At 40.6% G+C, this 24,278-nt stretch overlaps 2 protein-coding genes and 1 non-coding gene across 3 annotated transcripts; 1 reads left to right on the plus strand and 2 right to left on the minus strand.

Moving 5' to 3' along the window:
• Nucleotides 1-3,002: 3,002 nt before the first annotated feature.
• Nucleotides 3,003-3,698, minus strand: LOC145957341 (uncharacterized). The gene is made up of 2 exons (XM_083073576.1): nt 3,209-3,698; nt 3,003-3,145 (listed from the first exon to the last, which is right to left on the minus strand). Exons 1-2 carry the CDS (start codon nt 3,696-3,698, stop codon nt 3,003-3,005), a joined length of 633 nt encoding a protein of 210 aa, XP_082929702.1.
• A 258-nt stretch (nt 3,699-3,956) lies between these two features.
• LOC145957342 (uncharacterized) lies at nt 3,957-22,595 on the minus strand. Its single transcript, XM_083073578.1, has 8 exons — nt 22,498-22,595; nt 22,069-22,205; nt 21,620-21,891; nt 21,458-21,577; nt 12,069-12,305; nt 11,899-12,017; nt 4,345-4,844; nt 3,957-4,252 (listed from the first exon to the last, which is right to left on the minus strand). The coding sequence occupies exons 1-8, from the start codon at nt 22,593-22,595 to the stop codon at nt 3,957-3,959; spliced, it is 1,779 nt and encodes a 592-aa protein (XP_082929704.1).
• A 735-nt stretch (nt 22,596-23,330) lies between these two features.
• On the plus strand, nt 23,331-23,436 carry LOC114915483 (small nucleolar RNA R71). Its single transcript, XR_003803522.1, has one exon. It is a non-coding gene; the product is annotated as a small nucleolar RNA R71 (small nucleolar RNA).
• Nucleotides 23,437-24,278: the final 842 nt, after the last annotated feature.

Genomic DNA, 24,278 nt, shown 5'->3' on the forward strand with positions numbered 1-24,278 from the left:
GGTTTAAGTGAACCACGGTTGGCTTAACTTTGACCATCCACTCTAGTTTAGGAGGCTTGTGGAGCAAGCTTCTATCTTAGCTTGCTTGGTAAGCAAGCTAAGTTAGAAGCTTGTAGCACAAGCTTCCTAAGGCTCCATGGTTCATGAAGCAATCCGGCCAAATGAGAGAGCTAGGCGGCCTTGGGCTTGTTTCTCCACTTGATTTATTTCAAAGATTTTTTATTTGGTTTAGCTAGGTTCATCCAATGATGGTGAGACCTAGCTAAATCAATTCCTTGAAAAATACGGAGCAAAACAAGTCCAATATGTAAAATTTGGCCTAGGCCCAATTCTGGCCCAATTGCTAAACACACCCTCAAGCCTTGCTGATCGAAGCCGTATCCAGTCAAATAAAACAATTAAATGTAGTACTAGGAAGCTATCCTAGGTCATCTCCCAAGGACCACTTTCTTCTGTCAAAGGATCAAACACGAAAAAGGGGGGGTGGTTTGGTTCAGAATGAAGGTTAAAACACAATAAAATGCAAAGTAGCACAGCAAGAAAAACAGATTGGCTCTTTGTTAAGATTGCAACTCTCTTATCCCTGGTTCTCAAAAGATTTCTCTGTTCATAACTTAATCCTTCTTCCATCCGAGTTACCCAACTAAGCGAAGATTAACTCAAGATTTCCCTACACGAATTAAGCAAACGTATACAACATTAAACCTCCACAAGTTTAAGCTACTTGTGACTTCGGTGTAGCAACCTGATTCATTAAGCATGAACAGGTGTTGAAAACATTTTAACACAGAGGTTCAGTGAAGAAGAAGAAAGTAGAACACAGATACATATATGAATAAAATCTCAAATAGAGATTACAAGCTACTCAAAGAGCCAACCCCAAGGGTTTTAGCCTTCCATTAAAACGAAAACAGAAACAAAAATAGAAACAAAATCAAAAACAAAAATGCAAGGAAGAAGGAGAACAAGAAATGAGTAATCTGTAGTCTTCAAATGTAAATGTTCAGTTTCTACAACCAGAGAAGAGAAAGTAAACAAAAACGTGACTGGAGAAGAAGCAAAACGTAAAACTCCAGATACCAGAACAGAGAGCAAAAAAAAATGTAAAACCAAAGGAGGCCAAAATGAGCTGAACGTGGTCACATCAGATATGGTGGCTGCATGCACTACTCTAGGTCTTAAAAACCCTAGAAAAGTCAAAACGGGCCCCCAATCCAAGTCTGACCCGAATTTACAATGAAATAAAATGAAAAATAAAATAAAACAAAGTGCTGATGTGGCGCTGATGTGGTGAAGTGGTGCTAACGTGGCATTTATCTCTTGAAGTCCAAAATTAATATCCAAGCCCAAAATGCTCGACAATTAGCCTGATAATAATTGATAAATAAAAATTAGACCAAGTGAATCAAAATTAATTAAAATTCAAATTACTGGCGCAATGAAACCCAAATAGTAAAACTGTACAATTAATAAGCGATTAAACCCAAATCAACAATTAAAACAAGTATAGAAAGATAAATAAATAAGGGAAAATAATGATTCTTCAAATTCCCCCACACTTAGCTTTTTGCACTCTTGGGCAAAATCATGAAGCAGAGCAATGGATAAATCCAAAACAACAAAGAGAGCCACATGGAGAAAAGCAAAAACAAAAACAACAACACACAAACAGACAGAGTTACATATTCCTCATTGAATCCTGAGAAAAGAGAGGAATAGACAACATGCAACACACAAAGAGCCAAAGAAATAAGATGCCTATGAACATCATCCAAGTATTTCTAAACATGGTAAGAAAATCAATCAGTTCAAAAGGTGACTCAAAAGCAACAGAACCTCACAAGATATGCACTGTATCACTGAATCTCTCAAGTGTCGATGCTACTATATACTCTCAGAGCACTCATGAAAAACAAGCAACAGATAGACTTGGATAACTTGTAAAATCAACACCCAACACACAAGCACATAAGGATCAAAAGGTCTTTTTAGGGTTGTAATGAGGCCAAGGACAGGGTAGAGGATAATATATGGGATAAGTAACTACAAACCAGAGGAACTAGAGGAGCAATGGGGAATAAGTCAAGAATACGCACAAGAAACAAACCCAGAAGCCTCTAATGACCTCTATGATAATCAATCCTCTTTCTTTTGCCTCAAACAACTTCTCTGTTTCATTTTTTTTATTTTTTTAAAATGAACAGTACGTAGTGAACAGTACACATGAAAATTTGAAATGATATAAGATAACATGCAGAGAAGTAGAATGTATAGCCTAAGGAATCAACTAGCCAATATATATCATCCAATGAAACATACACACACCCCCACACTTATTCAAGAACTTATTCCCAAAACAATTCCAAAGCTCCAAAACTCCCTAAGGTTATGGTAATCATGGTTTTTTTCTTAAGGCTTGTAATGAGCTTCAAACAAAGAAGGGGAAATAGGCTCAGTAGGGGTTATCAGAGGAGTTAATTCAAGGTAGGCTTATTTGGCTAGAGGCTTATAAGAATCAAAATGCCTTAATCCTTTCCAAACATGCATGCGGACCAAGAAATATCAAACAGAGTCAAGCCAAGGATATTGTGCAAGCAATCAAGAGGCAAAACACACAAGAAAGAACAGAGAAGGGGTCAAAACTCACACAGGGTAAATCTGTCACATTCAATTCAACCTCTCAAACCTCATAATCAACTTGCCAAGTAGAGAAAGATAGGGATTTCAATCCATATAATATCAAGTAACTCATATCCAAGAGTGAAGCAAGTGCCAGAAATCAAAGAGAAACATGCAAAACTATACATAACACCCAAACATAAAACCTAAACCAAAAATAACAAATAAACCCTAAAAACATATAACCAAAACAGTTCCCCCTATACTTAAATCACATATTGTCCCAATGTGGCACACACATAAGATTAGAGCAATCAGAACAATCAATAGAATTGCACATGTGTAATAAAAGTAAAGGAGAAGGGGAAAGAAAAATCCCTAAGTCATGGCGGTGGGAGAGAAGTGGGGTCGAATAGAGACATCTCCTCTACAACTGCATTCAACAGGGAAGGATTGCTGAGGAAAGGTTTCAGATGGTGCCCGTTAACCTTGAAGCTCTTGTTTGTGGATTCACTTTTGATCTCAACTGTACCATAAGGAAAAACATTAGTGACAACAAAAGGTCCAATCCACTTAGAACGCAACTTACCACCCATGAGACCAAGCCTTGAATTATACAGTAAAACTTTCTGCCCAACTGTGAAGTTCTTTCTAGCTATCAAACTATCATGGAACTTCTTGGTTTTCTCCTTGTAGAACTTAGAGTTTTCATAGGCTTCCAAGCGGATCTCATCAAGCTCACTCAGTTGCAACTTTCTTTCCTCTCCAACCTGATTAATAGAGAAGTTGCAGGTCTTCACAGCCCAATAGGCTCGGTGCTCTATCTCCATAGAAAGATGACATGCTTTGCCAAAGACAACCCGATAAGGAGACATCCCTATGGGTGCTTTGTAAGAAGTCCTATGTGCCCAAAGAGCATCCTCCAGCCTGCTGCTCCAATCTTTCCTGTTGGGTTGCACAATCTTCTCTAAGATCCTCTTGATCTCTCTATTTGACATCTCAGCTTGCCCATTAGTTTGGGGGTGGTAGGATGTAGAAATTCTATGAACAACCCCATACTTCTTGAGCAAGGCCTGCATGGATATGTTACAAAAATGGGTGCCCTGATCACTAACAATAGCTCTGGGTACTCCAAACCTGCAAAATATGTTAGATCTGACAAAATCCACAACAACTCGAGCATCATTAGTTCTGGTGGCTTTGGCTTCCACCCACTTTGAAACATAATCAAAAGCTAAAAGAATATATGAAAAACAAAAAGAAACAAGAAAAGGACCCACAAAATTTATACACCAGACATCAAAGACCTCACAGAACAACATGGGTTGTTGAGGCATCTACTGTCTCCTAGAAAGGGATCCTACTACTCTCTGACATTGCTCACAGGTGCTGCAAATCTTCCACGCATCCTTGAATATGGTGGGCCAGTAGAAACCACAATCAAGCACCTTACGAGCTGTCCTCTGAATGCCAAGATGACCACCAAGTGCAGAAGAATGATAGAAGTGCAGGACCGAATCAATCTCATGGTCTGGCAAGCATCTCCTAATTACCTGATCACTGCACAACTTCCACAAATAGGGGTCATCCCAAACATAATGTTTAGTATCGCTCTTAAGTTTATCAATTTGAGCTTTAGATGCCAAAGGAGGAAAAACAGAAGCAACTAAATAATTTACAATGTTTGCAAACCAAGGGGTGGGAGAAGGAACATAAATATTTAACAAGTGTTCATCAGGAAAAAATCATCCTGAATGGGCAAAGTTTCCTCATTCTCAACTCTCTCAATCCTACTAAGATGGTCTGCCACCAAGTTTTGTGCTCCACCCCTGTCACGGATGTCCAACTCAAACTCATGAAGCCAGAGCATCCATCTGATCAGCCTAGGCTTCGAGTCAGCCTTCTTCAACAAGTACTTTAGAGCCGCATGATCTGTAAAAACAACGACACGAGAACCAAGCAAATATGATCGAAATTTATCAAGTGCAAAAATAATAGCTAAAAGTTCCTTTTTTGTGGTCTTGTAATTTGCTTGAGCAGCATCTAATGTCCTGGAAGCGTAGTATATCACCCTAGGCAATATGTCAACCCTATGTACTAAGACAGCCCCTAGTGCATAATTTGAAGCATCGCACATCAACTCAAAGGTAACTGTCCAGCCTGGTGCCTGAATGATAGGAGTGGTGGTCAAGGCTCTCTTGAGGCAATCAAACTCCTCCTTACACCTGTCATCAAAATTAAAATCAATATCTTGTCGTAACCCAAAAATTTCTGATCTCGCGACCTATGGTTTAGACATCCTTTTAAAAGTCTCATTAATTAAGGAATGCCCGGACACTAGACTAGTTCTTAATTAATGGTTTTGAAAATAGGTTCATGGAGTCGCCACCAATATTTTATTCAAAACATTGGAAAAAGAAAAGTTTTTTAAAGATCCAACAATGGCCTTGATAACCAGAATTGCGTTCGGGGGTCGGTTACGTGTAGGGAAGGTATTAAGCACCCCTACAACGCCCTCAATTGGTACCTTATGATGAAGTTAACATGATAGGAATTAATAAATTAAATATTAAATCCCCTTTATTAATATTTATTTACATATTTAAAATTTAAATTATACCACTAACCCTAAAATATTTACATGATTGCCTCTGTTATAAATAAAAGAAAGAGATAAAGATGAGAAATAAAAGATATAGAAGAAGATTGATTGAAATACCTCTTGAACGAGCTCTATTGAATCTTCAAATATGGAGAAGGTGCTTTGTGGCGACCTTTCACACTATAGTATGCCTCACAAATCTCAAGAAATACAATAGGAGGAAGAGAGAAGATAGAAATGCGACACAAATCTCAAGAAAGTCAATAGAGGGGAGATATATAGAGAATTTTCGTGCTCAAAGGAGTCTTATTTGAAATTTTTCTGGCCGCCATGAGAACTGTGCCCGAATCTTCTATTTATAGGCATCAGAAAGGGGCTAGAACGACCCGTTCAGGATTCAGAACAGCCTATTCTAGGCTAGTCTGTTATGGGTAAAATAAGAAACTAGAATGGCCCGTTCCAAAAGTGGAATAGCCCGTTCTGGGTTTGAATTTTACTTACACAAAGTTGTTCTAGAACGACCCGTTCCAAACTAGGGTTTTAGGCCCATTTGATGATTTAGAACGACCCGTTCCAGTTTTAAAACAACCCGTTCTGGGCAAGTTTGTTATAGGTAAAAATAAGAATCTGGAATGGCCCGTTCCTAAAGTGGGACGCCCCGTTCTGGGTTTAAATCTTGCTTATAACAACCTATTTTGGAACGGGCCGTTCCATTTTGGAAACAACCCATTTCGGTCTTGGAACAACCTGTTCTGGGCTATCAGAACCAGCTTATTTAGGCTATAAGTCTTCTAATGTCATGTCCTGTTGTTTCCATGCTTCGGAAGCTCCTTCCCTTCATAATGGAGGTCCATTTCCTTGTTTGTGTGCCCCCCCGGATGAAATTGGGTGTCTATAGTTGTCCCTCTTTACTTGTCCTTTGGAATAGCTATGTGTTACTTTTCCAAAGGCAAGTAAAGATGTAGACATTTCGTCCGGGTCTCCTCCTCGTCTCTTTGGTGTTGGCGTTTCTACGTTCCTTCTCTTGGATAGATGTATTTGCTCGTGTCCTTGCCTTTTAGAGCAGTTGAGTGTTGGTTGTGTACTCTATTGGGTAACAAGGTTGACGAACTGTACACCTAATCTTTGATCTTCAAGTAGATGCTTCATTGTTTCTCTTGTGATAGTGCGTTCTTTTATTTGTAGCTTGTTGAAGAGGGAGTATTTTCGTAGCTCAGCTTCCATCACAGCTTTGTCGTATACCGGATTGGGAGATGACTACAGTCTCTCCAGACCTTTCCCTCACGGCTTTGTCGTATACCGGATTGGGATGCAAGTACAATCTCTCCAGACCTTTCCCTCACGGCTTTATCGAATACCAGATTGGGATGCGAGTACAGTCTCTCCAAACCTTTCCCTCATGGCTTTGTCGTATACCGGATTGGGATTTGAGTACAGTTTCTCTAGACCTTTCCCTCACGGCTTTGTCGTATACCGGATTGGGATGCGAGTACAGTCTCTCCAGACCTTTCCCTCACGACTTTGTCGTATACCGGATTGGGATTTGAGAACAGTATCTCCAGACCTTTCCCTCATGGCTTTGTCGTATACTGGATTGGGATGCGAGTATAGTCTCTCCAGACCTTTCCCTCACGGCTTTGTCATATACCGGATTGGGATGTGAGTATAGTCTCTCCAAACCTTTGTCGTATTTTGAGGAAACTGTCGGTGCTCTCATTGGTTTGCTTGACTTATGGTAGATATTGCCCCAAGGATGTTGTGTAGGAGGTGTGTCATGAAGCCTTTAATTTCCTTTTTGGCTTTTCTTGTTGGTGTTGTGGGATGAAAGACTGCCCCTAGGTGGATGGGCAGGAGATGTTTGATGTGCCCCTGTGTTGGTGGGCAGAGAAGTGGATGGCTAGTAGGGATTCCACTGTTGCCCCTGCCACGTGAGTATTGTGATGCCTCTCTAAGCGCCTGTTGTGGAGTCCTTTTGATTCATTGATGATTGATTGTTTGATTGTTGATGGATGGTTGTGGATGCCCCATGGTGAGTATGGATGCATGGATGCACATGAAAATGCAAGACAGGAATGGATTGGATTTTTTATTATATTTATTTTATTATTATTATTATTTTATAAAGTGAAGTTATACCCTTTTGTGCACACTTGTGCCCTATGCATGCTATGCAATGATGCCTCTATGCTAATGCTTAAATGCAGATTGATTTTACTTTCAAGAAATTAATCTATGCGCATTGATTAATGACATGGATTGTTAGCCTTTTAGCCGTGTCAAATTTAGTGTTTCTTTTTTGAACCTGAGGTTTGTGTAGTTCGGCCCTCTCGCTTGTACCGAATATGATATGTTAGCCCTTAGATAAGGTGTACCTAGACTCTGTTCTAGGACACCTCCATCTTTTCGTTGTGAATGTTCACTGTGCATATTTCGTGTATCTCTCAAATTTATCTTAATGCCATGTAGGTCAAGAGGAATGAGAGGAAGGGGATATATACATATATGTTTTTTGTAAAAGTTTTGTTAGAAAGGATTTTTTCAAAAATTATTTATAGAAGAATGGCTGGCCGAGGTAGGTTAGTGTTTTAGGCTGATGAACAAGCACATTCAAAGTGAGGAAATCATTTTCCGCGTTAGCTTATTATTTCCTTCAAAGTTAAGCGATGACTTGAGATTGCATATTGATTAAATAATCTTCTCGAGCCGCCTTTCGATTTTCAGCTCGGGATGCTGCTTTGTCCTAATTTTTGCCTAGGTTACTTGAGATGTGTTCCCTAGCGGACATTTTCTTTTTTCTTTGATCCTCACTTTTGCCTAAGTTACCATTTTTTGTTTGTGGGTCTCCTAGCGGACCTTGCCCTAATTTTTGCGTAGCCCCCTTAGTGGGTTTCCTGCCAGGCTTTTGTCTTTGCAATATTTGTGATCATCTTTCATTCCTTCATTAAAGGGGGATGCCCCTTGCACTGATTTCATTTGAACTTTTATCCATAAGTCATGCCCAATTTGATTGATCTTTATATGTTTTTTATTGCGTATTAAGCCACTGTTTCTAATGACGTCTTTATTTCAAATGTACTTGTTCATTTAAGGTTTGTTGACAAGGCTTAGAGTAGATAAAAGGGAGAAGAGAAATGAAGTAGTAAAGTGTATGGCATTAAAATAGAATTTTCAATTTACATGTGCCCAATTAATGTAGCTTGAGGGTCTAGGCATGCCCCAAGTTCGTGATTCATACACAAAGAAAAAGAAGGAGGTTGCCCCTTAGAGAGGCCTAAGTCATCCAACTGTAGAGCTAGTCCTCCACTTGCATGGATGTGGCACTTCAGAAGATCTCGTGTAGAGGGAGGTCCATTGGCTTCTTCTCTCGTAAAGATATTTTCAACCCATATCCTGAGCCTTTCCTAAGAAATAGGAATGGGTAGAAGCAATGATAGAGCTTTCCATGGAGTCTTGCTTCTCAAGAGGAACATTCAAGCAGTCTATCGATTTTTTTTTGCCTAGAATGCCCTTTGCGAGTTTTCATTCTAGCAACTTCCTAACAAGCAACGCTTATCTCTTGTTAAAATCATCAAGAAAGCTCTATTCATTTTGACTCAGTATTTGAGGGATTCGTCCTCCTCAAGTTTTATTCCGCGTAGATTTCACGGTTGTTAGACACGGCTTTATCCTTTTAGGGCAAGAGTTAGCATCTTGATGATTATGGATTTCTTTGTCCTAAACTCTTTATACATGGCTCACTTTCCATTACTTCCGACAAACGCACATAGGTTGATTTCTCCTTTTATTCTCATTTATTCTTTTTTTTCAAGAAGAATATGTTATAAATGAATGCAATGCAGAATGAAGAGAAAGTTAAGAATAATAAATATCAGTCTCATTGATTTGTTTATTTGTGAATGCTCAAATAGATTTTGACAGTATTAACATATCAAAGCAAAGGCCCAACCATAGTATTTTTTTATATAAAATCGATTTGGACTTTGTTGTATATTAAAGCATTCACTTTTCTTAACTTTATCTATATGTTGCTAATACCTAATCTTAACCTAGAATGCATGCCATTTTTGTTTTTTCCTAAACTTTATCATGTTTTGATTAATTATGAGATATGATGCATGATACGAATATACATATACTTTTTAAAGGTATTATACATATATATTTTTTTTTGGAAAGGAAACTACTTATATGATGCTATGATATGATGATCTAAGAATGTACAAAAGGGGTATAAATTTCTCTATTTTTTGTATTTTTATTATCAGTTTGCTTGTTTTAAAAAATTAATCCACTCTTATTAGAATAAATAATGCAAACAAATGCACACACACATGCTCAATCAACATACACCCGCGAATAGTCACGTTTAAATCCTTGGTTTGTGGTCCCTGCAAGAAAAGTGCATTATATAGGACAGTTCTAATCTCACTGGTCTTAAGGCCCCCAAGGTGCCCCCATTATAGGGACTCAGTATCTATGTCGCCGTCACCTGGCAGACTCTAAGGTTTGTCGCAGTATTTTGGGCTAGAGTAACCGGTTATCACCTTGAGTGTGATTTCCGACAAGGCTCGCAGGCTCCAAGGCCAAACTTGAGTCGGTCGTACGTCAACCACTCCCTATGTTTAATACCCTCATCCCCCGGGTGTAGGGGGAACTGTTGTGTGCAAAGGTTTGTGTGCAATTTATTTCAAACATATGCGGAATTTAAACAGGCAAACAGATATTAAAGCCAAACAAATAAAGCAAACAAAGTAAAGAGGAAAAATATTTAAATTAATATTTTTATTTTAGTAACTTCATCAATTAAATGGTCCTGACCCTCTTTAAACTTCCCCAGCAGAGTCGCCATCTGTCGCAACCCAAAAATTTCCGATCTCGCGACCTATGATTTAGACATCCTTTTAAAAGTCTCATTAATTAAAGAATGCCCGGACACCAGACTAGTTCTTAATTAATGGTTTTGAAAATAAGTTCATGGAGTCGCCACCAATATTTTACTCAAAACATTGGAAAAAGAAAAGGTTTTTAAAGATCCAACAATGGCCTTGATAACCAGAATTGAGTTCGGGGGTCGGTTACGTGTAGGGAAGGTATTAAGCACCCCTACAACGCTCTCAATCGGTACCCTATGATGAAGTTAACATGATAAGAATTAATAAATTAAATATTGAATCCCCTTTATTAATATTTATTTACATATTTAAAATTTAAATTATATGACTAACCCTAAAATATCTACATGATTGCGTCTGTTATAAATAAAAGATAGAGATAAAGATGAGATATAAAAGATATAGAAGAAGATTGATTGAAATACCTCTTGAACGAGCTCTATTGAATCTTCAAATATGGAGAAGGTGCTTTGTGGTGACCTTTCACACTACAGTATGCCTCACAAATCTCAAGAAATACAATAGGAGGGAGAGAGAAGATAGAGATGCGACACAAATCTCAAGAAAGTCAATAGAGGGGAGAGATATAGAGAATTTTCGTGCTCAAAGGAGTCTTATTCGAAATTTCTCTGGGGGCTAGAACGACCTATTCTAGATTTGGAACGACCCTTTTTTGGCTAGTCCGTTATGGGTAAAAGAAGAAATTGGAACGGCCCGTTCTGGGTTCGAATTTAACTTACACAAAGCTATTCTGGAACGGCCCGTTCTAAACTAGGGTTTTAGGCCCATTTGATGATTCGGAACGGCCCGTTCTGGGCAAGTTTTTTATAGGTAAAAATAAGAATCTGGAACGGCCCGTTCCTAAAGTGGAACGGCCCGTTCTGAGTTCAAATCTTGCTTATAACAACCTATTTTGGAACGGGCCATTCCATTTTGGGAACATCCCGTTTCGGTCTTGGAACAACCTGTTCTGGGCTATCAGAACCAGCTTATTTAGGCTTTAGGTCTTTTGATATCATGTCCTATTGTTTCCATGCTTCAGAAGCTCCTTCCCTTCATAACGGAGGTCCATTTCCTTGTTTGTGTGCCCCCCGGACGAAATTGGGTGTCTACATATCCTTTTGTAGTAAGCTGGATAGTGGGAGGGCTTTCTTGCTGAAGTCCTTAATGAAGCGCCTGTAAAAACCTGCATTGCTAAGAAAAGATCGCACCTCTCGCACGCAAGAGGGGTAAGGCAATTGTGCAATAACATATATCTTTGCAGGGTCTAGCTCAATGCCCCTACTAAAAATGATATGCCTTAAAACTATACCTTGCTCAACCATGAAATGACATTTCTTAAAATTAAGAACAAGGTTAGTCTCAATGCATCTATTCAAAACATTATCCAAATTATCCAAACATGCATCAAAAGAGGATCTATAAACAATAAAGTCATCCATAAACACTTTTATGCAATTTTCAAGAAAATCACTAAAAATACAAAGCATGCACTGCTAGAATGTGCTAGAGGCATTGCATAGGCCAAAAGGCATCCTCCTATAGGCAAAAGTACCAAAGGGGCAGGTGAATGTGGTTTTTTCCTGATCCTCAAGAGCAATATGAATCTGAAAATAAGCAGAGAAACCATCAAGAAAATAGTAATGAGATTTACCCGCCAGATGCTCAAGCAGCTGATTAATGAAGGGCAGAGGAAAGTGATCCTTCCGTGTTGCTTGGTTGAGCCTCTAGTAGTCAATACAGACTCTCCAACTATTTTGCACTCTAGTGGATATGAGCTCATACCTCTCATTCTTAACAACAGTGAGGCCTGTCTTCTTGGGGACCACCTGTACTGCACTCACCCACTGACTGTCTGAAATAGGATAGATGATCCCAGCTTGTAGAAGCTTGGTCACCTCTTTCTTTACAACATCCAAAGTCACCGGGCTAAGTCTCCTCTAAGGCTGTCTCACTGGTTTAGCTCCATCCTCCAAAAGTATCCTATGCATGCACGTGGATGGGCTAATGCCAGGAATGTCTACCAGGGTCCAACCAATTTCTTTCTTGTGCTTCCGGAGCACATGCAAAAACTTATCCTCTTGATCAACATCAAGGGAGGTGGATATGATCACAGGAAATCTCTCATCATCCTCCAAGTAAGCATACTTGAGGTTCTCTGGAAGAGGCTTCAACTCTGGTGTGGGTGCTAGCTGAACATTGTAGACCCCTAAAATTGTCCGGGTCGGAAATAAGACTCGAAGACTCTCAAAGATTGAAAGAAAGTCAGCCAGAAGGACTCCTAGAAGACCATAGGATGGCTATCTGTAGGTTTAGAGGTCTTAGAGTACCTAAAAATAAGGAAGTGGGAGGTTTGGAGCTCAATACGGCCTCCTTGGAGTTCAGTACGGCCGTACTGCACATTTTGTACTACAATACGGCCGTACTGAAACCAATACGGCCGTATTGAAGTTTCTGTATTTCAATACGGCCGTACTGAATTCAATACGGCCGTATTGAAGTACAAAAACTCAATACGGGCCGTATTGAACCCAGGGGCCGTACTGCGCCTCATCCCTATAAATAGGACGTCATTTGGACGTCATTCCACACTTTTCCACACAGTTTTGACTCCCTCCTTGAGTATTCTGGGGTTTTTGAGCAGTGTTCTGCCCTAGAAATCTCTCTGGGAGTCGATCCGACGAAGTTCTGGAATTCCGAGCATTTAGCTTGGAGATTCGAACTTAGTCGAAGGGAAATCTTTTGGATTTCCATAGTCAAAAATTATTTTTTAGGAAGGAGCGAGCGAGCTTGTAGAGGGAGGGAGTGCCAAAAAGCCTCCTAGACTTCATTGATATATAAAAAGCACGCTTCAAGAGGTTTCTTTTCTAAAAATCCCTTCTTTTACCGCTTTCTGATTGTTGCATATTTAAATTTATCATCATGTAGATATTTAATTTACAATCGCTTATAATAAATAGTGGTAATTTAGTAATTTTGCGCTATTATTTAATAAATAATCCGTCATAGGGAACCCTAATGGGGCGCTGTGGGGGTGCTAACACCTTCCCCACACGTAACCGACTCCCTTACCCAACTCTGGTTGTAATGGCCAAAGTTGATTTATAAAATCAATTGCCTTAAATCTTTTTCCAATGTTTTGAGTAAAATATTGGTGGCGACTCCAAGAACCCTAATTTTTGCGAAAACCACTAATCCATAGAGGGTCCCGCTTGGGATTAATATGGATTGGTGAATCATTTAATAAAATTGGTAGCTCGACAAGGTCTCAGTTTGAGAATAAGTCGTTCTATCAATCCACCACTTTTCAAAACTTTAAAAAGAGTCCAACCATCGTCGCGATTGCCAAGGTCCGTTTCGGCGGGTGGCGACAGATGGCGACTCCACTGGGGAAGCCTCGAGAGTCAGTCCCATTTAGTGATGGATTATTTCTAAAATAATAGTTTAAAATTACTTCGTTACCCCTCACTTGTATGATAATATGTTTTATCTATTTGGCTTTAAATAACTGTTGTATGTTTAAATTCTCGCAATTGTTTGGAATACAAACTGTACACGAACCTTTGCACACAACAGTTCCCTCTATACCCGGGGGCGTGAGTGGTAAGCCATAGGGAGTGGATGTTAGTACGGCCGGTTGTCAAATGGGTCTATAGGTGCCCGTAGACCGTTGTCGGAAAGCATCACTCAAGGTGATAACCATGAACTCGAATCCGACAGTGCGTTGGAACTTTCCATCGACTTACGACGAGAGGAATTGGGTCCCTATAATGGGGGCACCTTGGGGGCCTCAGACCGGTGAGAACAGTTAGAACCACCTTGAATATGCACTTTTCTGCAGGATACCCCTACCTCGTGATTCGCTCGTGACTGTTCGTGGATGAGTGAATTGTTTGTGTATAGGTTTATGTGATATTGTTTGTGCATTAATAATAAACCTCGTGATAAGGTCTAAAGAATAATCCCCATGCATGAAAATACCATGACATGAGAGGAAAGACCATGTGTGGAAATATAATAAAAGTGAGGAGCATGTACATCATTACCAATAAGACATTATGCATCCTCATAAACCATGCATTTTAGGTTCACCAATACCTCTTGACATGAGTAAAAGAGACCCATAATTATCGAGATTCTCCGTTGGGGAGGGATCATAAGTCAAGGAGGGTGGTAACACTCCGTTTTAAAAAGGCAGCGCCTTAAAAATGGAGGGTTATCAAGCTCATGTCAAGAGCGTATTCACTCCATAAATAAAATTAGATTAAACATTCATTTTAGAAAGTGGCTGGTCATCTCTCTGTCCTCACACGCGCGCAGAAAATCAAGAAGATGGAAGCGCTGGAGGACCAAAATAAGAAGCTTACAGCCGAGCTCTCGCAGCTCAAAGAACAAATGGCGCAAATGATGGAGCTCATGCGTCATCATAATGTACATGGGTCTCACCACAGTGACCATGAGTCCCATCATCATGAGGAGGAGGAGCACGAGGAAGAACCTCCACGAGCTGTACCCCTTGGGGCGGGGATCATGATTAAAGAGCCCGAGGTTTCAAAGGAACAATTCCACGCCCTAGAGGATCGGCTAAGGGCTATGGAGGGGCATGACTTCGATATTAAAGATGCCGCCGACATGTGTTTAGTGAGGGACATCCAATTCCCTCCTAAATTTAAAGTGCCGGATTTCCCAAAGTACGTGGGATCGACTTGCCCTAAGAGTAATCTCACCATGTACTGTCGCAAAATGGCTGCATATGCCACAAATGAAAAGCTCTTGATCCATTGCTTCCAAGAGAGCTTAGCCGATACTGCGCTCAATTGGTATATGCAGCTAGATGGAAATCTAGTACATACATGGAGGCAGTTGGCCGACGCCTTTCTCAAGCGCTATAAATACAACATCGACCTAACACCCGATAGGTCAGATCTTCAAGCCTTGAGTAAGAAAAATGATGAATCTTTCAAGGCGTACGCCCAACGATGGAGGGAGTTGGCGGCACAGGTAGAGCCCCCGCTGTCGGATAAGGAGACGGTGTCCTTATTCATCAACTCGTTGACTGGTCCCTATTACGATAAAATGATAGGGAACACAACGACACTCTTCTCGGACATCATCACCATTGGGGAGAGAGTGGAACAAGGACTTAAAAGTGGGAAGCTGGCTAAGCCTTCCCAATCATATGATGCTAAGAAGGCCTTCGGGAAGAAGAAAGAGGGAGGAGTCAATGCTATAACCATACCCTCGGCTACTTCCACTTCGAAGTCGGGTAGATCGCAATTCACTCCTGTGAAGAAGTTTGATAAACTTCTGACCACTTATAGCGATCTCCTGCCGAAGCTAGTAGAAGCCAAACTTCTAGCTTATGTTCCACCAAGGAAGATCGACCCACCTTACCCCGATTGGTACAAGCCACAAGACAAATGTTTATACCATTCGGGGGCACCAGGGCATTCAACAGAGAACTGCCTAGCTCTCAAACACAAGGTCCAAAGCCTTATTGATGCTGGGTGGGTCACTTTCGATTCGACAGCGCCCGACGTGAGCAAGAACCCTCTGCCAAAGCAGGAGTAGAGAGAAGGGCAAGCCACGATAGGGCCCCTCCTTAATTTTCTTTTTCTTTTTGGGACTCATGATCAGTACCCGAGATCATGAGGACCTTTCATATAAATAAGGGTTTTGTACATTTTACATATATCAATAAAGAGGCATTTTTCACACATTACTCTCTCTTTTGTTCTTTTCTCTCTTTCCTCATTAACATTAATAATTCTAAACCTAAACAGAACCAATAAAATAATTATGTCTGTAATTGTTCGCTCTGACCGGGATCCGAAAGTTGAGGATGAATGGGTTGAGTTGGACAGTGATGAGGAGGTCATCTCTCCGGATCTGCAAAGACTGCTAAATCAAGAAGCTCGTCTACTCCAACCATATCAAGAGAAATTGGAGACTGTGAATTTGGGGCAGGGCCGAGAGATAAAAGAGGTCAACATTGGGACCCATATCAGTGATGAAATAAGGACATATGTTTCCGCTATGATTATAATGAAATCATTCTTTTTGCTTCTTTTCTTGCTTATAATAAAATTCTAAACCACATTATTTTTAACCCTGTTTGAATAAACATGAATGAGGTTAAAATCATCTTAATAATAATAAACCCACATCATCTTTATGTGGAAGTGTGTGTGACAACTTGGAGCACCTTCCCTTGGCCTCGACAAGTGCCATCATGGATAAAAAGAAATCCTTTAAAATAAAAAAAAAGCTCGGCAGGAAACCCAAAAAGGGGGCTGCACAAAAATAAGAGCAAAAGACCCGCTAGGAATCCCACGAAAGGGTGACCTAGGCAAAAGTTAGGGTTGCAAAAATGAACAAAAACAAAAGTCCGCTAAAACGCCACAAAAGGGTGTTTTAGGCAAAAATAAGGACAATCAAAAAACAAAAGAAATCCATGATGGTACCATGAACCGAATTCAAAAAGAAAGGTTCAAGGGAAGCTATCTAAGTTGTCAAATCACAACGTCAATAAACAAAGATTTTCTTAACTTCATAAGTGTTTAATCAAACAAGCCTAAACACATAAGCCTACCTTGGCCAACCATTCTTACAAAAACCATTTTTGAAAAATAAATCCCCTCTAAAACACAAACTTCAGAATAAAAGTATCTTTCCCTTCTTTTCTCTTTTGTCCCAAATGATTTTAGAATAATCTAGTGGAAGCATGGAGAAATAAATCATCACTGATAATGGATCTAATCTGAACAACAAAATGGTGGAAGAACTGTGCCAAGAATTCAAGATCCAACACCATAACTCTTCCCCATATCGGCCAAAGATGAATGGGGCAGTCGAGGCAACCAATAAGAACATCAAGAAAATAGTGCAAAAGATGGTTGTCTCATTTAAAGACTGGCACGAGATGTTACCCTTCGCTCCTCATGGCTATAGGACTTCAGTACATACATCTACAGGAGCTACTCCATTCTCCCTCATTTATGGGATGGAGGCAGTTCCACCCGTCGAAGTCGAGATACCTTCTCTAAGGGTAATCATGGAAACAAAACTTTCCGAGGTAGAATGGGTTCAAAGCCGATACGACCAGTTGAACCTTATCAAAAAGAAACGGCTGAACGCCATATGCCATGGTCAAGCCTATCAGAGGAAGATCAAAAAGGCTTTTGACAAGAAAGTCCACCCTCGAGTCTACCATGAGGGAGAGTTGGTAATGAAGAAATTGCTACCAACTCAAAAGGACAAAATCGGAAAGTGTGCCCCAAATCACGGAGGACCATACGTGGAAAAACGAGCCTTCTCAGGAGGAGCATTGATCCTCACAGACATGGATGGAAAAGAACTTCGATACCCAGTCAACGCTGACGTGGTAAAGAAGTACTATGCTTGAAGACGTTGCTTGCATAGGCCCGCTAGGATGAAAACCCAAAAAGGGCGTCCTAGGCAAAAGTTAGGGCAAAATAAAAAGCCCGCCAGTACAAGGGTACTAGGCAAAACAAAGGCGAATTTATCCCCGCTAGGATATGTTCTAGGCAAAAATTAGGGGCAAAAGAATAAGATACAAAAACAAAGCAAGCAACGATCACTTGAATCGAAAACCGAAAGGCGGCTCAAGTGATTATCTTCTAGAAGCAAGCGTCTTGCAGCATCTACACTCCTGGCTCAGGCATCTCACCCGAAGCAACTAGGGGAATGTAAAGAGCAACAATTACAGATATAATTGTTAAGCCTAATGTATATAGCCTACCCTGGCCAGCCATTCTTCAGAAATTCCTTCTGTATATCTTTCTGTAAAAACACTTGTGAACATCAATAAAATATCTATTCATTTTCTCTTCTCTCTTGACCATGTGATTATGCCTCTAAAATTGGTATTTCATAAAAATTGTACGAAATTCCTTTAATAATCAGTCAATAAAGAAAATTGGAGGGGTTCCTATAAAATCCGTAATCTCCTGTGAAAAAGGCTCACAAAGATATTCCCTCACGTCGACGACAGAAATTCCTCCAAGAAAAGGAGGATAGGGAGAGCCATTCATTTAAAAAAAAAAAAAAACAAAAACATTAATAAAATAATCAAACTTGCATTTGTGCATCACACACACATTAGTTGCACATTCAAAGACCTTATCATGAGGCAATTGCATAAAATAGAAAAATAGAAAAATTGCTTGTGTATGAAAACAGTCAACAGAAAAGGCCAAAAAAAATGACAAAAAGGCAAAAATACAGAAAAAGCCAAAAATCAACAAAAAAAGGCGAAATACAGAAAACCCAACAAATTGTACAAAATAATTGAGCCTGGAGAGGCTTGCCGAAATAATACTCATACAGAATAACTGAGCCTGGAGAGGCTTGCCGAAATAATACTCCCACAGAATAATTGAGCCTGGAGAGGCTTGCCGAAATAATACTCGTACAGAATAATTGAGCCTGGAGAGGCTTGCCGAAATAATACTCGTACAGAATAACTGAGCCTGGAGAGGCTCGCCGAAATAATACTCTCTCAGAATAATTGAGCCTGGAGAGGCTTGCCGAAACAATACTCCCTCTTAGAATAATTGAGCCTGGAGAGGCTCGCCGAAATAATACTCTCTCAGAATAACTGAGCCTGGAGAGGCTCGCAGAAATAATACTCCCCAGAGAAACCTCAGCTTAAGCTCATGGAACAAATCCCCAGCGAGAGCTATCAAAGCAAGATCGTCAAAATCCCCAATGGAAGCGCGATCATCCAAGCAAAATATTCAGTCAAAGGACTTGAAACTTCCTCAGTGGAAGATAGCTCTCTGACTCAAGCGCTGAGTGAGGCTAAGCCTGCAGAGGCTTCCTAAATAATACTCTGGGATACATAAGATCCCCAAATCCCCAGTCGCCTACTCAAGAGGCACCCCTACAAAAGGAGAAAAATAAAAAAAATAAAAAAAATATCAATAAATATTCCCCAAGCGGAATTCGGCATCCAGCCAAACACCGAACATCAAGATGATTTGCCTAACAGAAGAGGCCAGTCAAGAATTGAACGACAGAATTCCCCAGCGGATAGCAGCCTACACAGAGGCTACAAAAATCAGAAAATCAAAAGAGACACCCGAATAAGGACAACCGGGATACTCCACTTACGTCAAAAGGACGTCAGCCAAACATAAGGCATCGCTCAACTCAGAGAGAGAGCATCTGTGTCTACACCCCAAGGAGTCAGAAATTCCCCATGGGTACCAACTAAGCAATGCAAGTTGGGGCACAAAAACCTATGAATGACTGCACATCCCCTAGACGGATCCCTGCGTTATCCAGCCCTCAGCGGCACAAAATCAGAAAAACAAACCGTCGAAGCAGCATTGTGGACTGTGGAGACAAACTTATCTCAAAACCCTGGAGAGGGCAAACTCAGCTGCCCATGTTGAGAGGCAAAACCCTGGAGAGGGCAAACTCAGCTGCCCATGTTGAGAGGCAAAACCCTGGAGAGGGCAAACTCACCCTGGAGAGGGCAAGACTCACGCTACCAAAGTGATCAGAAGCACAGAGGTATGCAACCCTGGAGAGGGCAAGACTCACGCTACCAAAGTGACTAGAAGCGCGGAGGTATGCACGAGCCTGGAGAGGCGACGACTAATACTCACCCTGGAGAGGGCAAACTCACCCTGGAGAGGGCAAGACTCACGCTACCAAAGTGATCAGAAGCACAGAGGTATGCAACCCTGGAGAGGGCAACACTCACGCTACCAAAGTGACTAGAAGCGCGGAGGTATGCACGAGCCTGGAGAGGCGACGACTAATACTCACCCTGGAGAGGGCAAGACTCACGCTACCAAAGTGACTAGAAGCGCGGAGGTATGCACGAGCCTGGAGAGGCGACGACTAATACTCACCCTGGAGAGGGCAAACTCAACCTGGAGAGGCTACTCAACAATTTTCCCACCTGAAGACACTACAAGTCGGAAGGATGGCTTATTCCCCGGACAATTGGGTCAACTCCTTTACTTATCAAACGGTACACCAAAAGGCCGTTTGACTAAGTAAAGGGGGGGCAGCTGTAGACCCCTAAAATTGTCCGGGTCGGAAATAAGACTCGAAGACTCTCAAAGATTGAAAGAAAGTCAGCCAGAAGGACTCCTAGAAGACCATAGGATGGCTATCTGTAGGTTTAGAGGTCTTAGAGTACCTAAAAATAAGGAAGTGGGAGGTTTGGAGCTCAATACGGCCTCCTTGGAGTTCAGTACGGCCGTACTGCACATTTTGTACTACAATACTGCCGTACTGAAACCAATACGGCCGTATTGAAGTTTCTGTATTTCAATACGGCCGTACTGAATTCAATACGGCCGTATTGAAGTACAAAAACTCAATACGGGCCGTATTGAACCCAGGGGCCGTACTGCGCCTCATCCCTATAAATAGGACGTCATTTGGACGTCATTCCACACTTTTCCACACAGTTTTGACTCCCTCCTTGAGTATTCTGGGGTTTTTGAGCAGTGTTCTGCCCTAGAAATCTCTCTGGGAGTCGATCCGACGAAGTTCTGGAATTCCGAGCATTTAGCTTGGAGATTCGAACTTAGTCGAAGGGAAATCTTTTGGATTTCCATAGTCAAAAATTATTTTTTAGGAAGGAGCGAGCGAGCTTGTAGAGGGAGGGAGTGCCAAAAAGCCTCCTAGACTTCATTGATATATAAAAAGCACGCTTCAAGAGGTTTCTTTTCTAAAAATCCCTTCTTTTACCGCTTTCTGATTGTTGCATATTTAAATTTATCATCATGTAGATATTTAATTTACAATCGCTTATAATAAATAGTGGTAATTTAGTAATTTTGCGCTATTATTTAATAAATAATCCGTCATAGGGAACCCTAATGGGGCGCTGTGGGGGTGCTAACACCTTCCCCACACGTAACCGACTCCCTTACCCAACTCTGGTTGTAATGGCCAAAGTTGATTTATAAAATCAATTGCCTTAAATCTTTTTCCAATGTTTTGAGTAAACTATTGGTGGCGACTCCAAGAACCCTAATTTTTGCGAAAACCACTAATCCATAGAGGGTCCCGCTTGGGATTAATATGGATTGGTGAATCATTTAATAAAATTGGTAGCTCGACAAGGTCTCAGTTTGAGAATAAGTCGTTCTATCAATCCACCACTTTTCAAAACTTTAAAAAGAGTCCAACCATCGTCGCGATTGCCAAGGTCCGTTTCGGCGGGTGGCGACAAACATTAGAAAGAACCAAAGAAGGGAGAAGGGGTTCCACAGTCTGTACCTCAACCTTCAAGTCAAATTCTTTTGTACTTCCTGCAACATGGTTAATGCATTCTGACTATAAAATCAAGACCAACAGGTATAACACCCAAAGTATCAAATTCAGATGCATCATCACAATCAAGATCACTTCCAAATTCAGATTCAGAATCAATGCATGAAAGATAGTTATACAATTCAGATAAAAATGAATGTTTCTTAACATGAAAAGAATCAAAATCATGAATGTGCTCATCAACTAGATCATCAATCAATTCAGCACAAAAGACAGAATGAGCTTCAGAAGAAAATTTCATGGCATCCAAAATATTAAAATGAACAACAATATCACCAAATTCCATAAACAAGGTGCCAGCATAAATATCAATCTTGGTTCGGGCTGTTTTAAAAAATGGTCTACCTAAAATGATTGGGGTGGAACCATGGGAGAATCCCTCCTCCATATCAAGAACATAAAAATCTGCAGGGAAAATAAGTTCACCAACCTGAACCAAGACATCTTCTACAAAACCTATGGGATGGGCAACACTCCTATTGGCCAACTGAATGACCACACCCGTAGGTTATAAAGGTCCAAGAGACAGAGATTTAAAAATGAACAGAGGCATGACATTAATTAAAGCTCCTAAATCAAGCATGGCATTTTCAAATTTACTGTTACAAATAATGCAAGGTATACAGAATGTACCCGTGTCCTTACATTTTTCAGGAATGTGTGGAAAAGATTTACCTATGAGTGCTGAGACATTTCTACCCATGCTGATTCGCTCATTACCCTTCAGCTTCCTCTTGTGGGTGCACAACTCCTTCAGAAACTTAGCATATCTGGGAATTTTCTTGATGGCATCCAGCAGAGGTATGTTCACCTCCACCTTCCTAAAGGTCTCCAATATCTCCTTATCCACCTCTTCCATCTTTTTGCTTGGAATTGATTTTGGTGGAAATGGAAGAGGGATAGGAGGTTGCAAGTCGCCACTGTGTGCACTGGAAGAAGGTCCACCTGTATGAAATTTTCTGCCACTACCTGCAGGGAACTCAAGTGTAGGCTCAATTGCAAGGACAGGTACTATTGCTGGTAATTGGTGCTGGTACTAGTGCGTCAATCTGTTTGCCAGACCTCAAGGTGATGGCACTCACATTCTTTGGATTCTGCACAGTCTGTGAAGGCAACTTATCTGAATTTTGAGACTGTGCCTGATTGAGTTGAGTAGCCATCTACCCCATTTGATTTGTCAAACTCTGAATGGAGGCTCTGGTCTCTTGTTGGAATTGCATGTTCTGAATGGTCATCTGCCTCACCAACTGCTCCAAGGAAGGCTTAGAAGAAGTAGAAGGTTGAGCTAGTGGAGGTGCAGCTGTAGGAGGAGGAGGTCTGTGTTGAGGGGGCTGGTATGAAGAACTTGAGGGATGGTTCTGGAAGGGTACTTGATTTTGCTACTGCTGAGAGTTTCCCCACCTCAAGTTGGGATGATTCCTCTAACCAGGATTGTGTCTATTAGAAGACAGGTCATAACTCTATTGTTGCTGGTGTTGAGGTCTTATTGTAAATGTTGGCAGCATATGCTTGGGGCACCTCAAGACTTGTAGAAGAGTCTTGCAGGAGGGACAAGCATCTGTTGGATGATTAATTGAAGTACAGATGCCACATACCCTTGATACAGATGTAGATTTTTGATTTGCAACAAGTTGAGTCACCAGGTTGACCAATGCATCAAGTTTACTCTCTAGTTTTTTATCTGCATCAGTGGCCACATCATGAACTCCTCTGATGACAATTGCATTGTCATTTCGAGTACTAAATTGTTGAGAGTTCGAGGCCATCTTTTCTATCAAGTGCCTAGCTTCAGCTAGGGTCATGTCACCAACTACTCCATTACTTGCAGCATCTATCATACTCCTTTCCATGTTATTCAGCCCCTCATAGAAATATTGCAACAACAACTGCTCAGAAATCTGGTGGTGAGGACAGCTTGCACACAATTTCTTGAATCTCTCCTAGTACTCATACAAGCTTTCTCCACCAAGTTGCCTGATCCTTGATATATCTTTTCTGATTGCAGTGGTCCTTGAGGCAGGGAAGAATTTCTCCAGAAACATTCTTTTTAGATCATCCCAGCTGGTGATGGACTTAGGAGCCAAATAATATAGCCAGTCTTTAGCAACTCCCTCCAATGAGTGTGGAAATGCCTTCAAGTAAATATGGTCCTCTTGAACATCAGGAGGCTTCATGGTAAAACAAACAATATGGAACTCCTTCATATGTTTATGTGGATCCTCACCTGAATGACCATGAAACTTGGGCAACAAATGGATTAGTCCAGTTTTAAGCACAAAAGGAACATCTTCTTCAGGATATTTGATGTATGGAAAACCGCAAGTGTACGGTTGTCGTCAAGTAATAAATATCGAATCACAGGGACTACGTGTTTGACCTAGAATTACTAGTATTTTAATTTGAATTTTAAAACAGATGGAATTTTTGTTTTGAGATGATAAGATCAGATTCGATGGTAAAAGAGATAGTAATGCAATTAATGAATAAGATAAAACTTTAAGATAAGATAAGGAGATTTCCGGGAATCTAGGGTTCGCACAAAGAGTTCCAACATTATTGAATTATTATTTTCATTAATTAATTCTATTCCATCTTGAAGGTAGTCTTAACCTAATTTAATCCTTGCACCTTCTCAGGCTACGAGGACGTGTTTAATTAAAATTAATCTCTACTCTCGTGGTAATTACGTTCAATTAAACCCATTAAGATCTTTGTTAATCTATTGCTCCTCGAAAGCTTAAATCAACTCTCGTGATTTAACACTCAAGTCTGTTCCTTTAGGTTCCGATAATTAGGTTCTCCTCTCAGTTCATCCCTAATTATCTATGATTATGAAAATTAAG

The sequence above is a fragment of the Cajanus cajan genome, chromosome 4 (assembly GCF_000230855.2).
Source record: "Cajanus cajan strain Asha chromosome 4, NIPB_CcT2T_4, whole genome shotgun sequence".
In the NCBI taxonomy this organism is placed as follows: domain Eukaryota; kingdom Viridiplantae; phylum Streptophyta; class Magnoliopsida; order Fabales; family Fabaceae; genus Cajanus; species Cajanus cajan.

What these genes read in the sequence shown, in the direction of transcription:
- LOC145957341 (XM_083073576.1), bottom strand. Translation starts at nt 3,698, where the DNA reads ATGCAGGCCTTGCTCAAGAAGTATGGGGTTGTTCATAGAATTTCTACA. An exon ending in AAGGCTTGGTCTCATGGGTG is followed by an intron (nt 3,146 to 3,208) that starts GTAAGTTGCGTT and finishes CTTATGGTACAG; the next exon opens with TTGAGATCAAAAGTGAATCC.
- LOC145957342 (XM_083073578.1), bottom strand. Translation starts at nt 22,595, where the DNA reads ATGGCTACTCAACTCAATCAGGCACAGTCTCAAAATTCAGATAAGTTG. An exon ending in GTGAGTGCCATCACCTTGAG is followed by an intron (nt 22,206 to 22,497) that starts GTCTGGCAAACA and finishes GAAAATTCCCAG; the next exon opens with ATATGCTAAGTTTCTGAAGG. An exon ending in ATACTTTGGGTGTTATACCT is followed by an intron (nt 12,306 to 21,457) that starts GTTGGTCTTGAT and finishes TACAATGTTCAG; the next exon opens with CTAGCACCCACACCAGAGTT.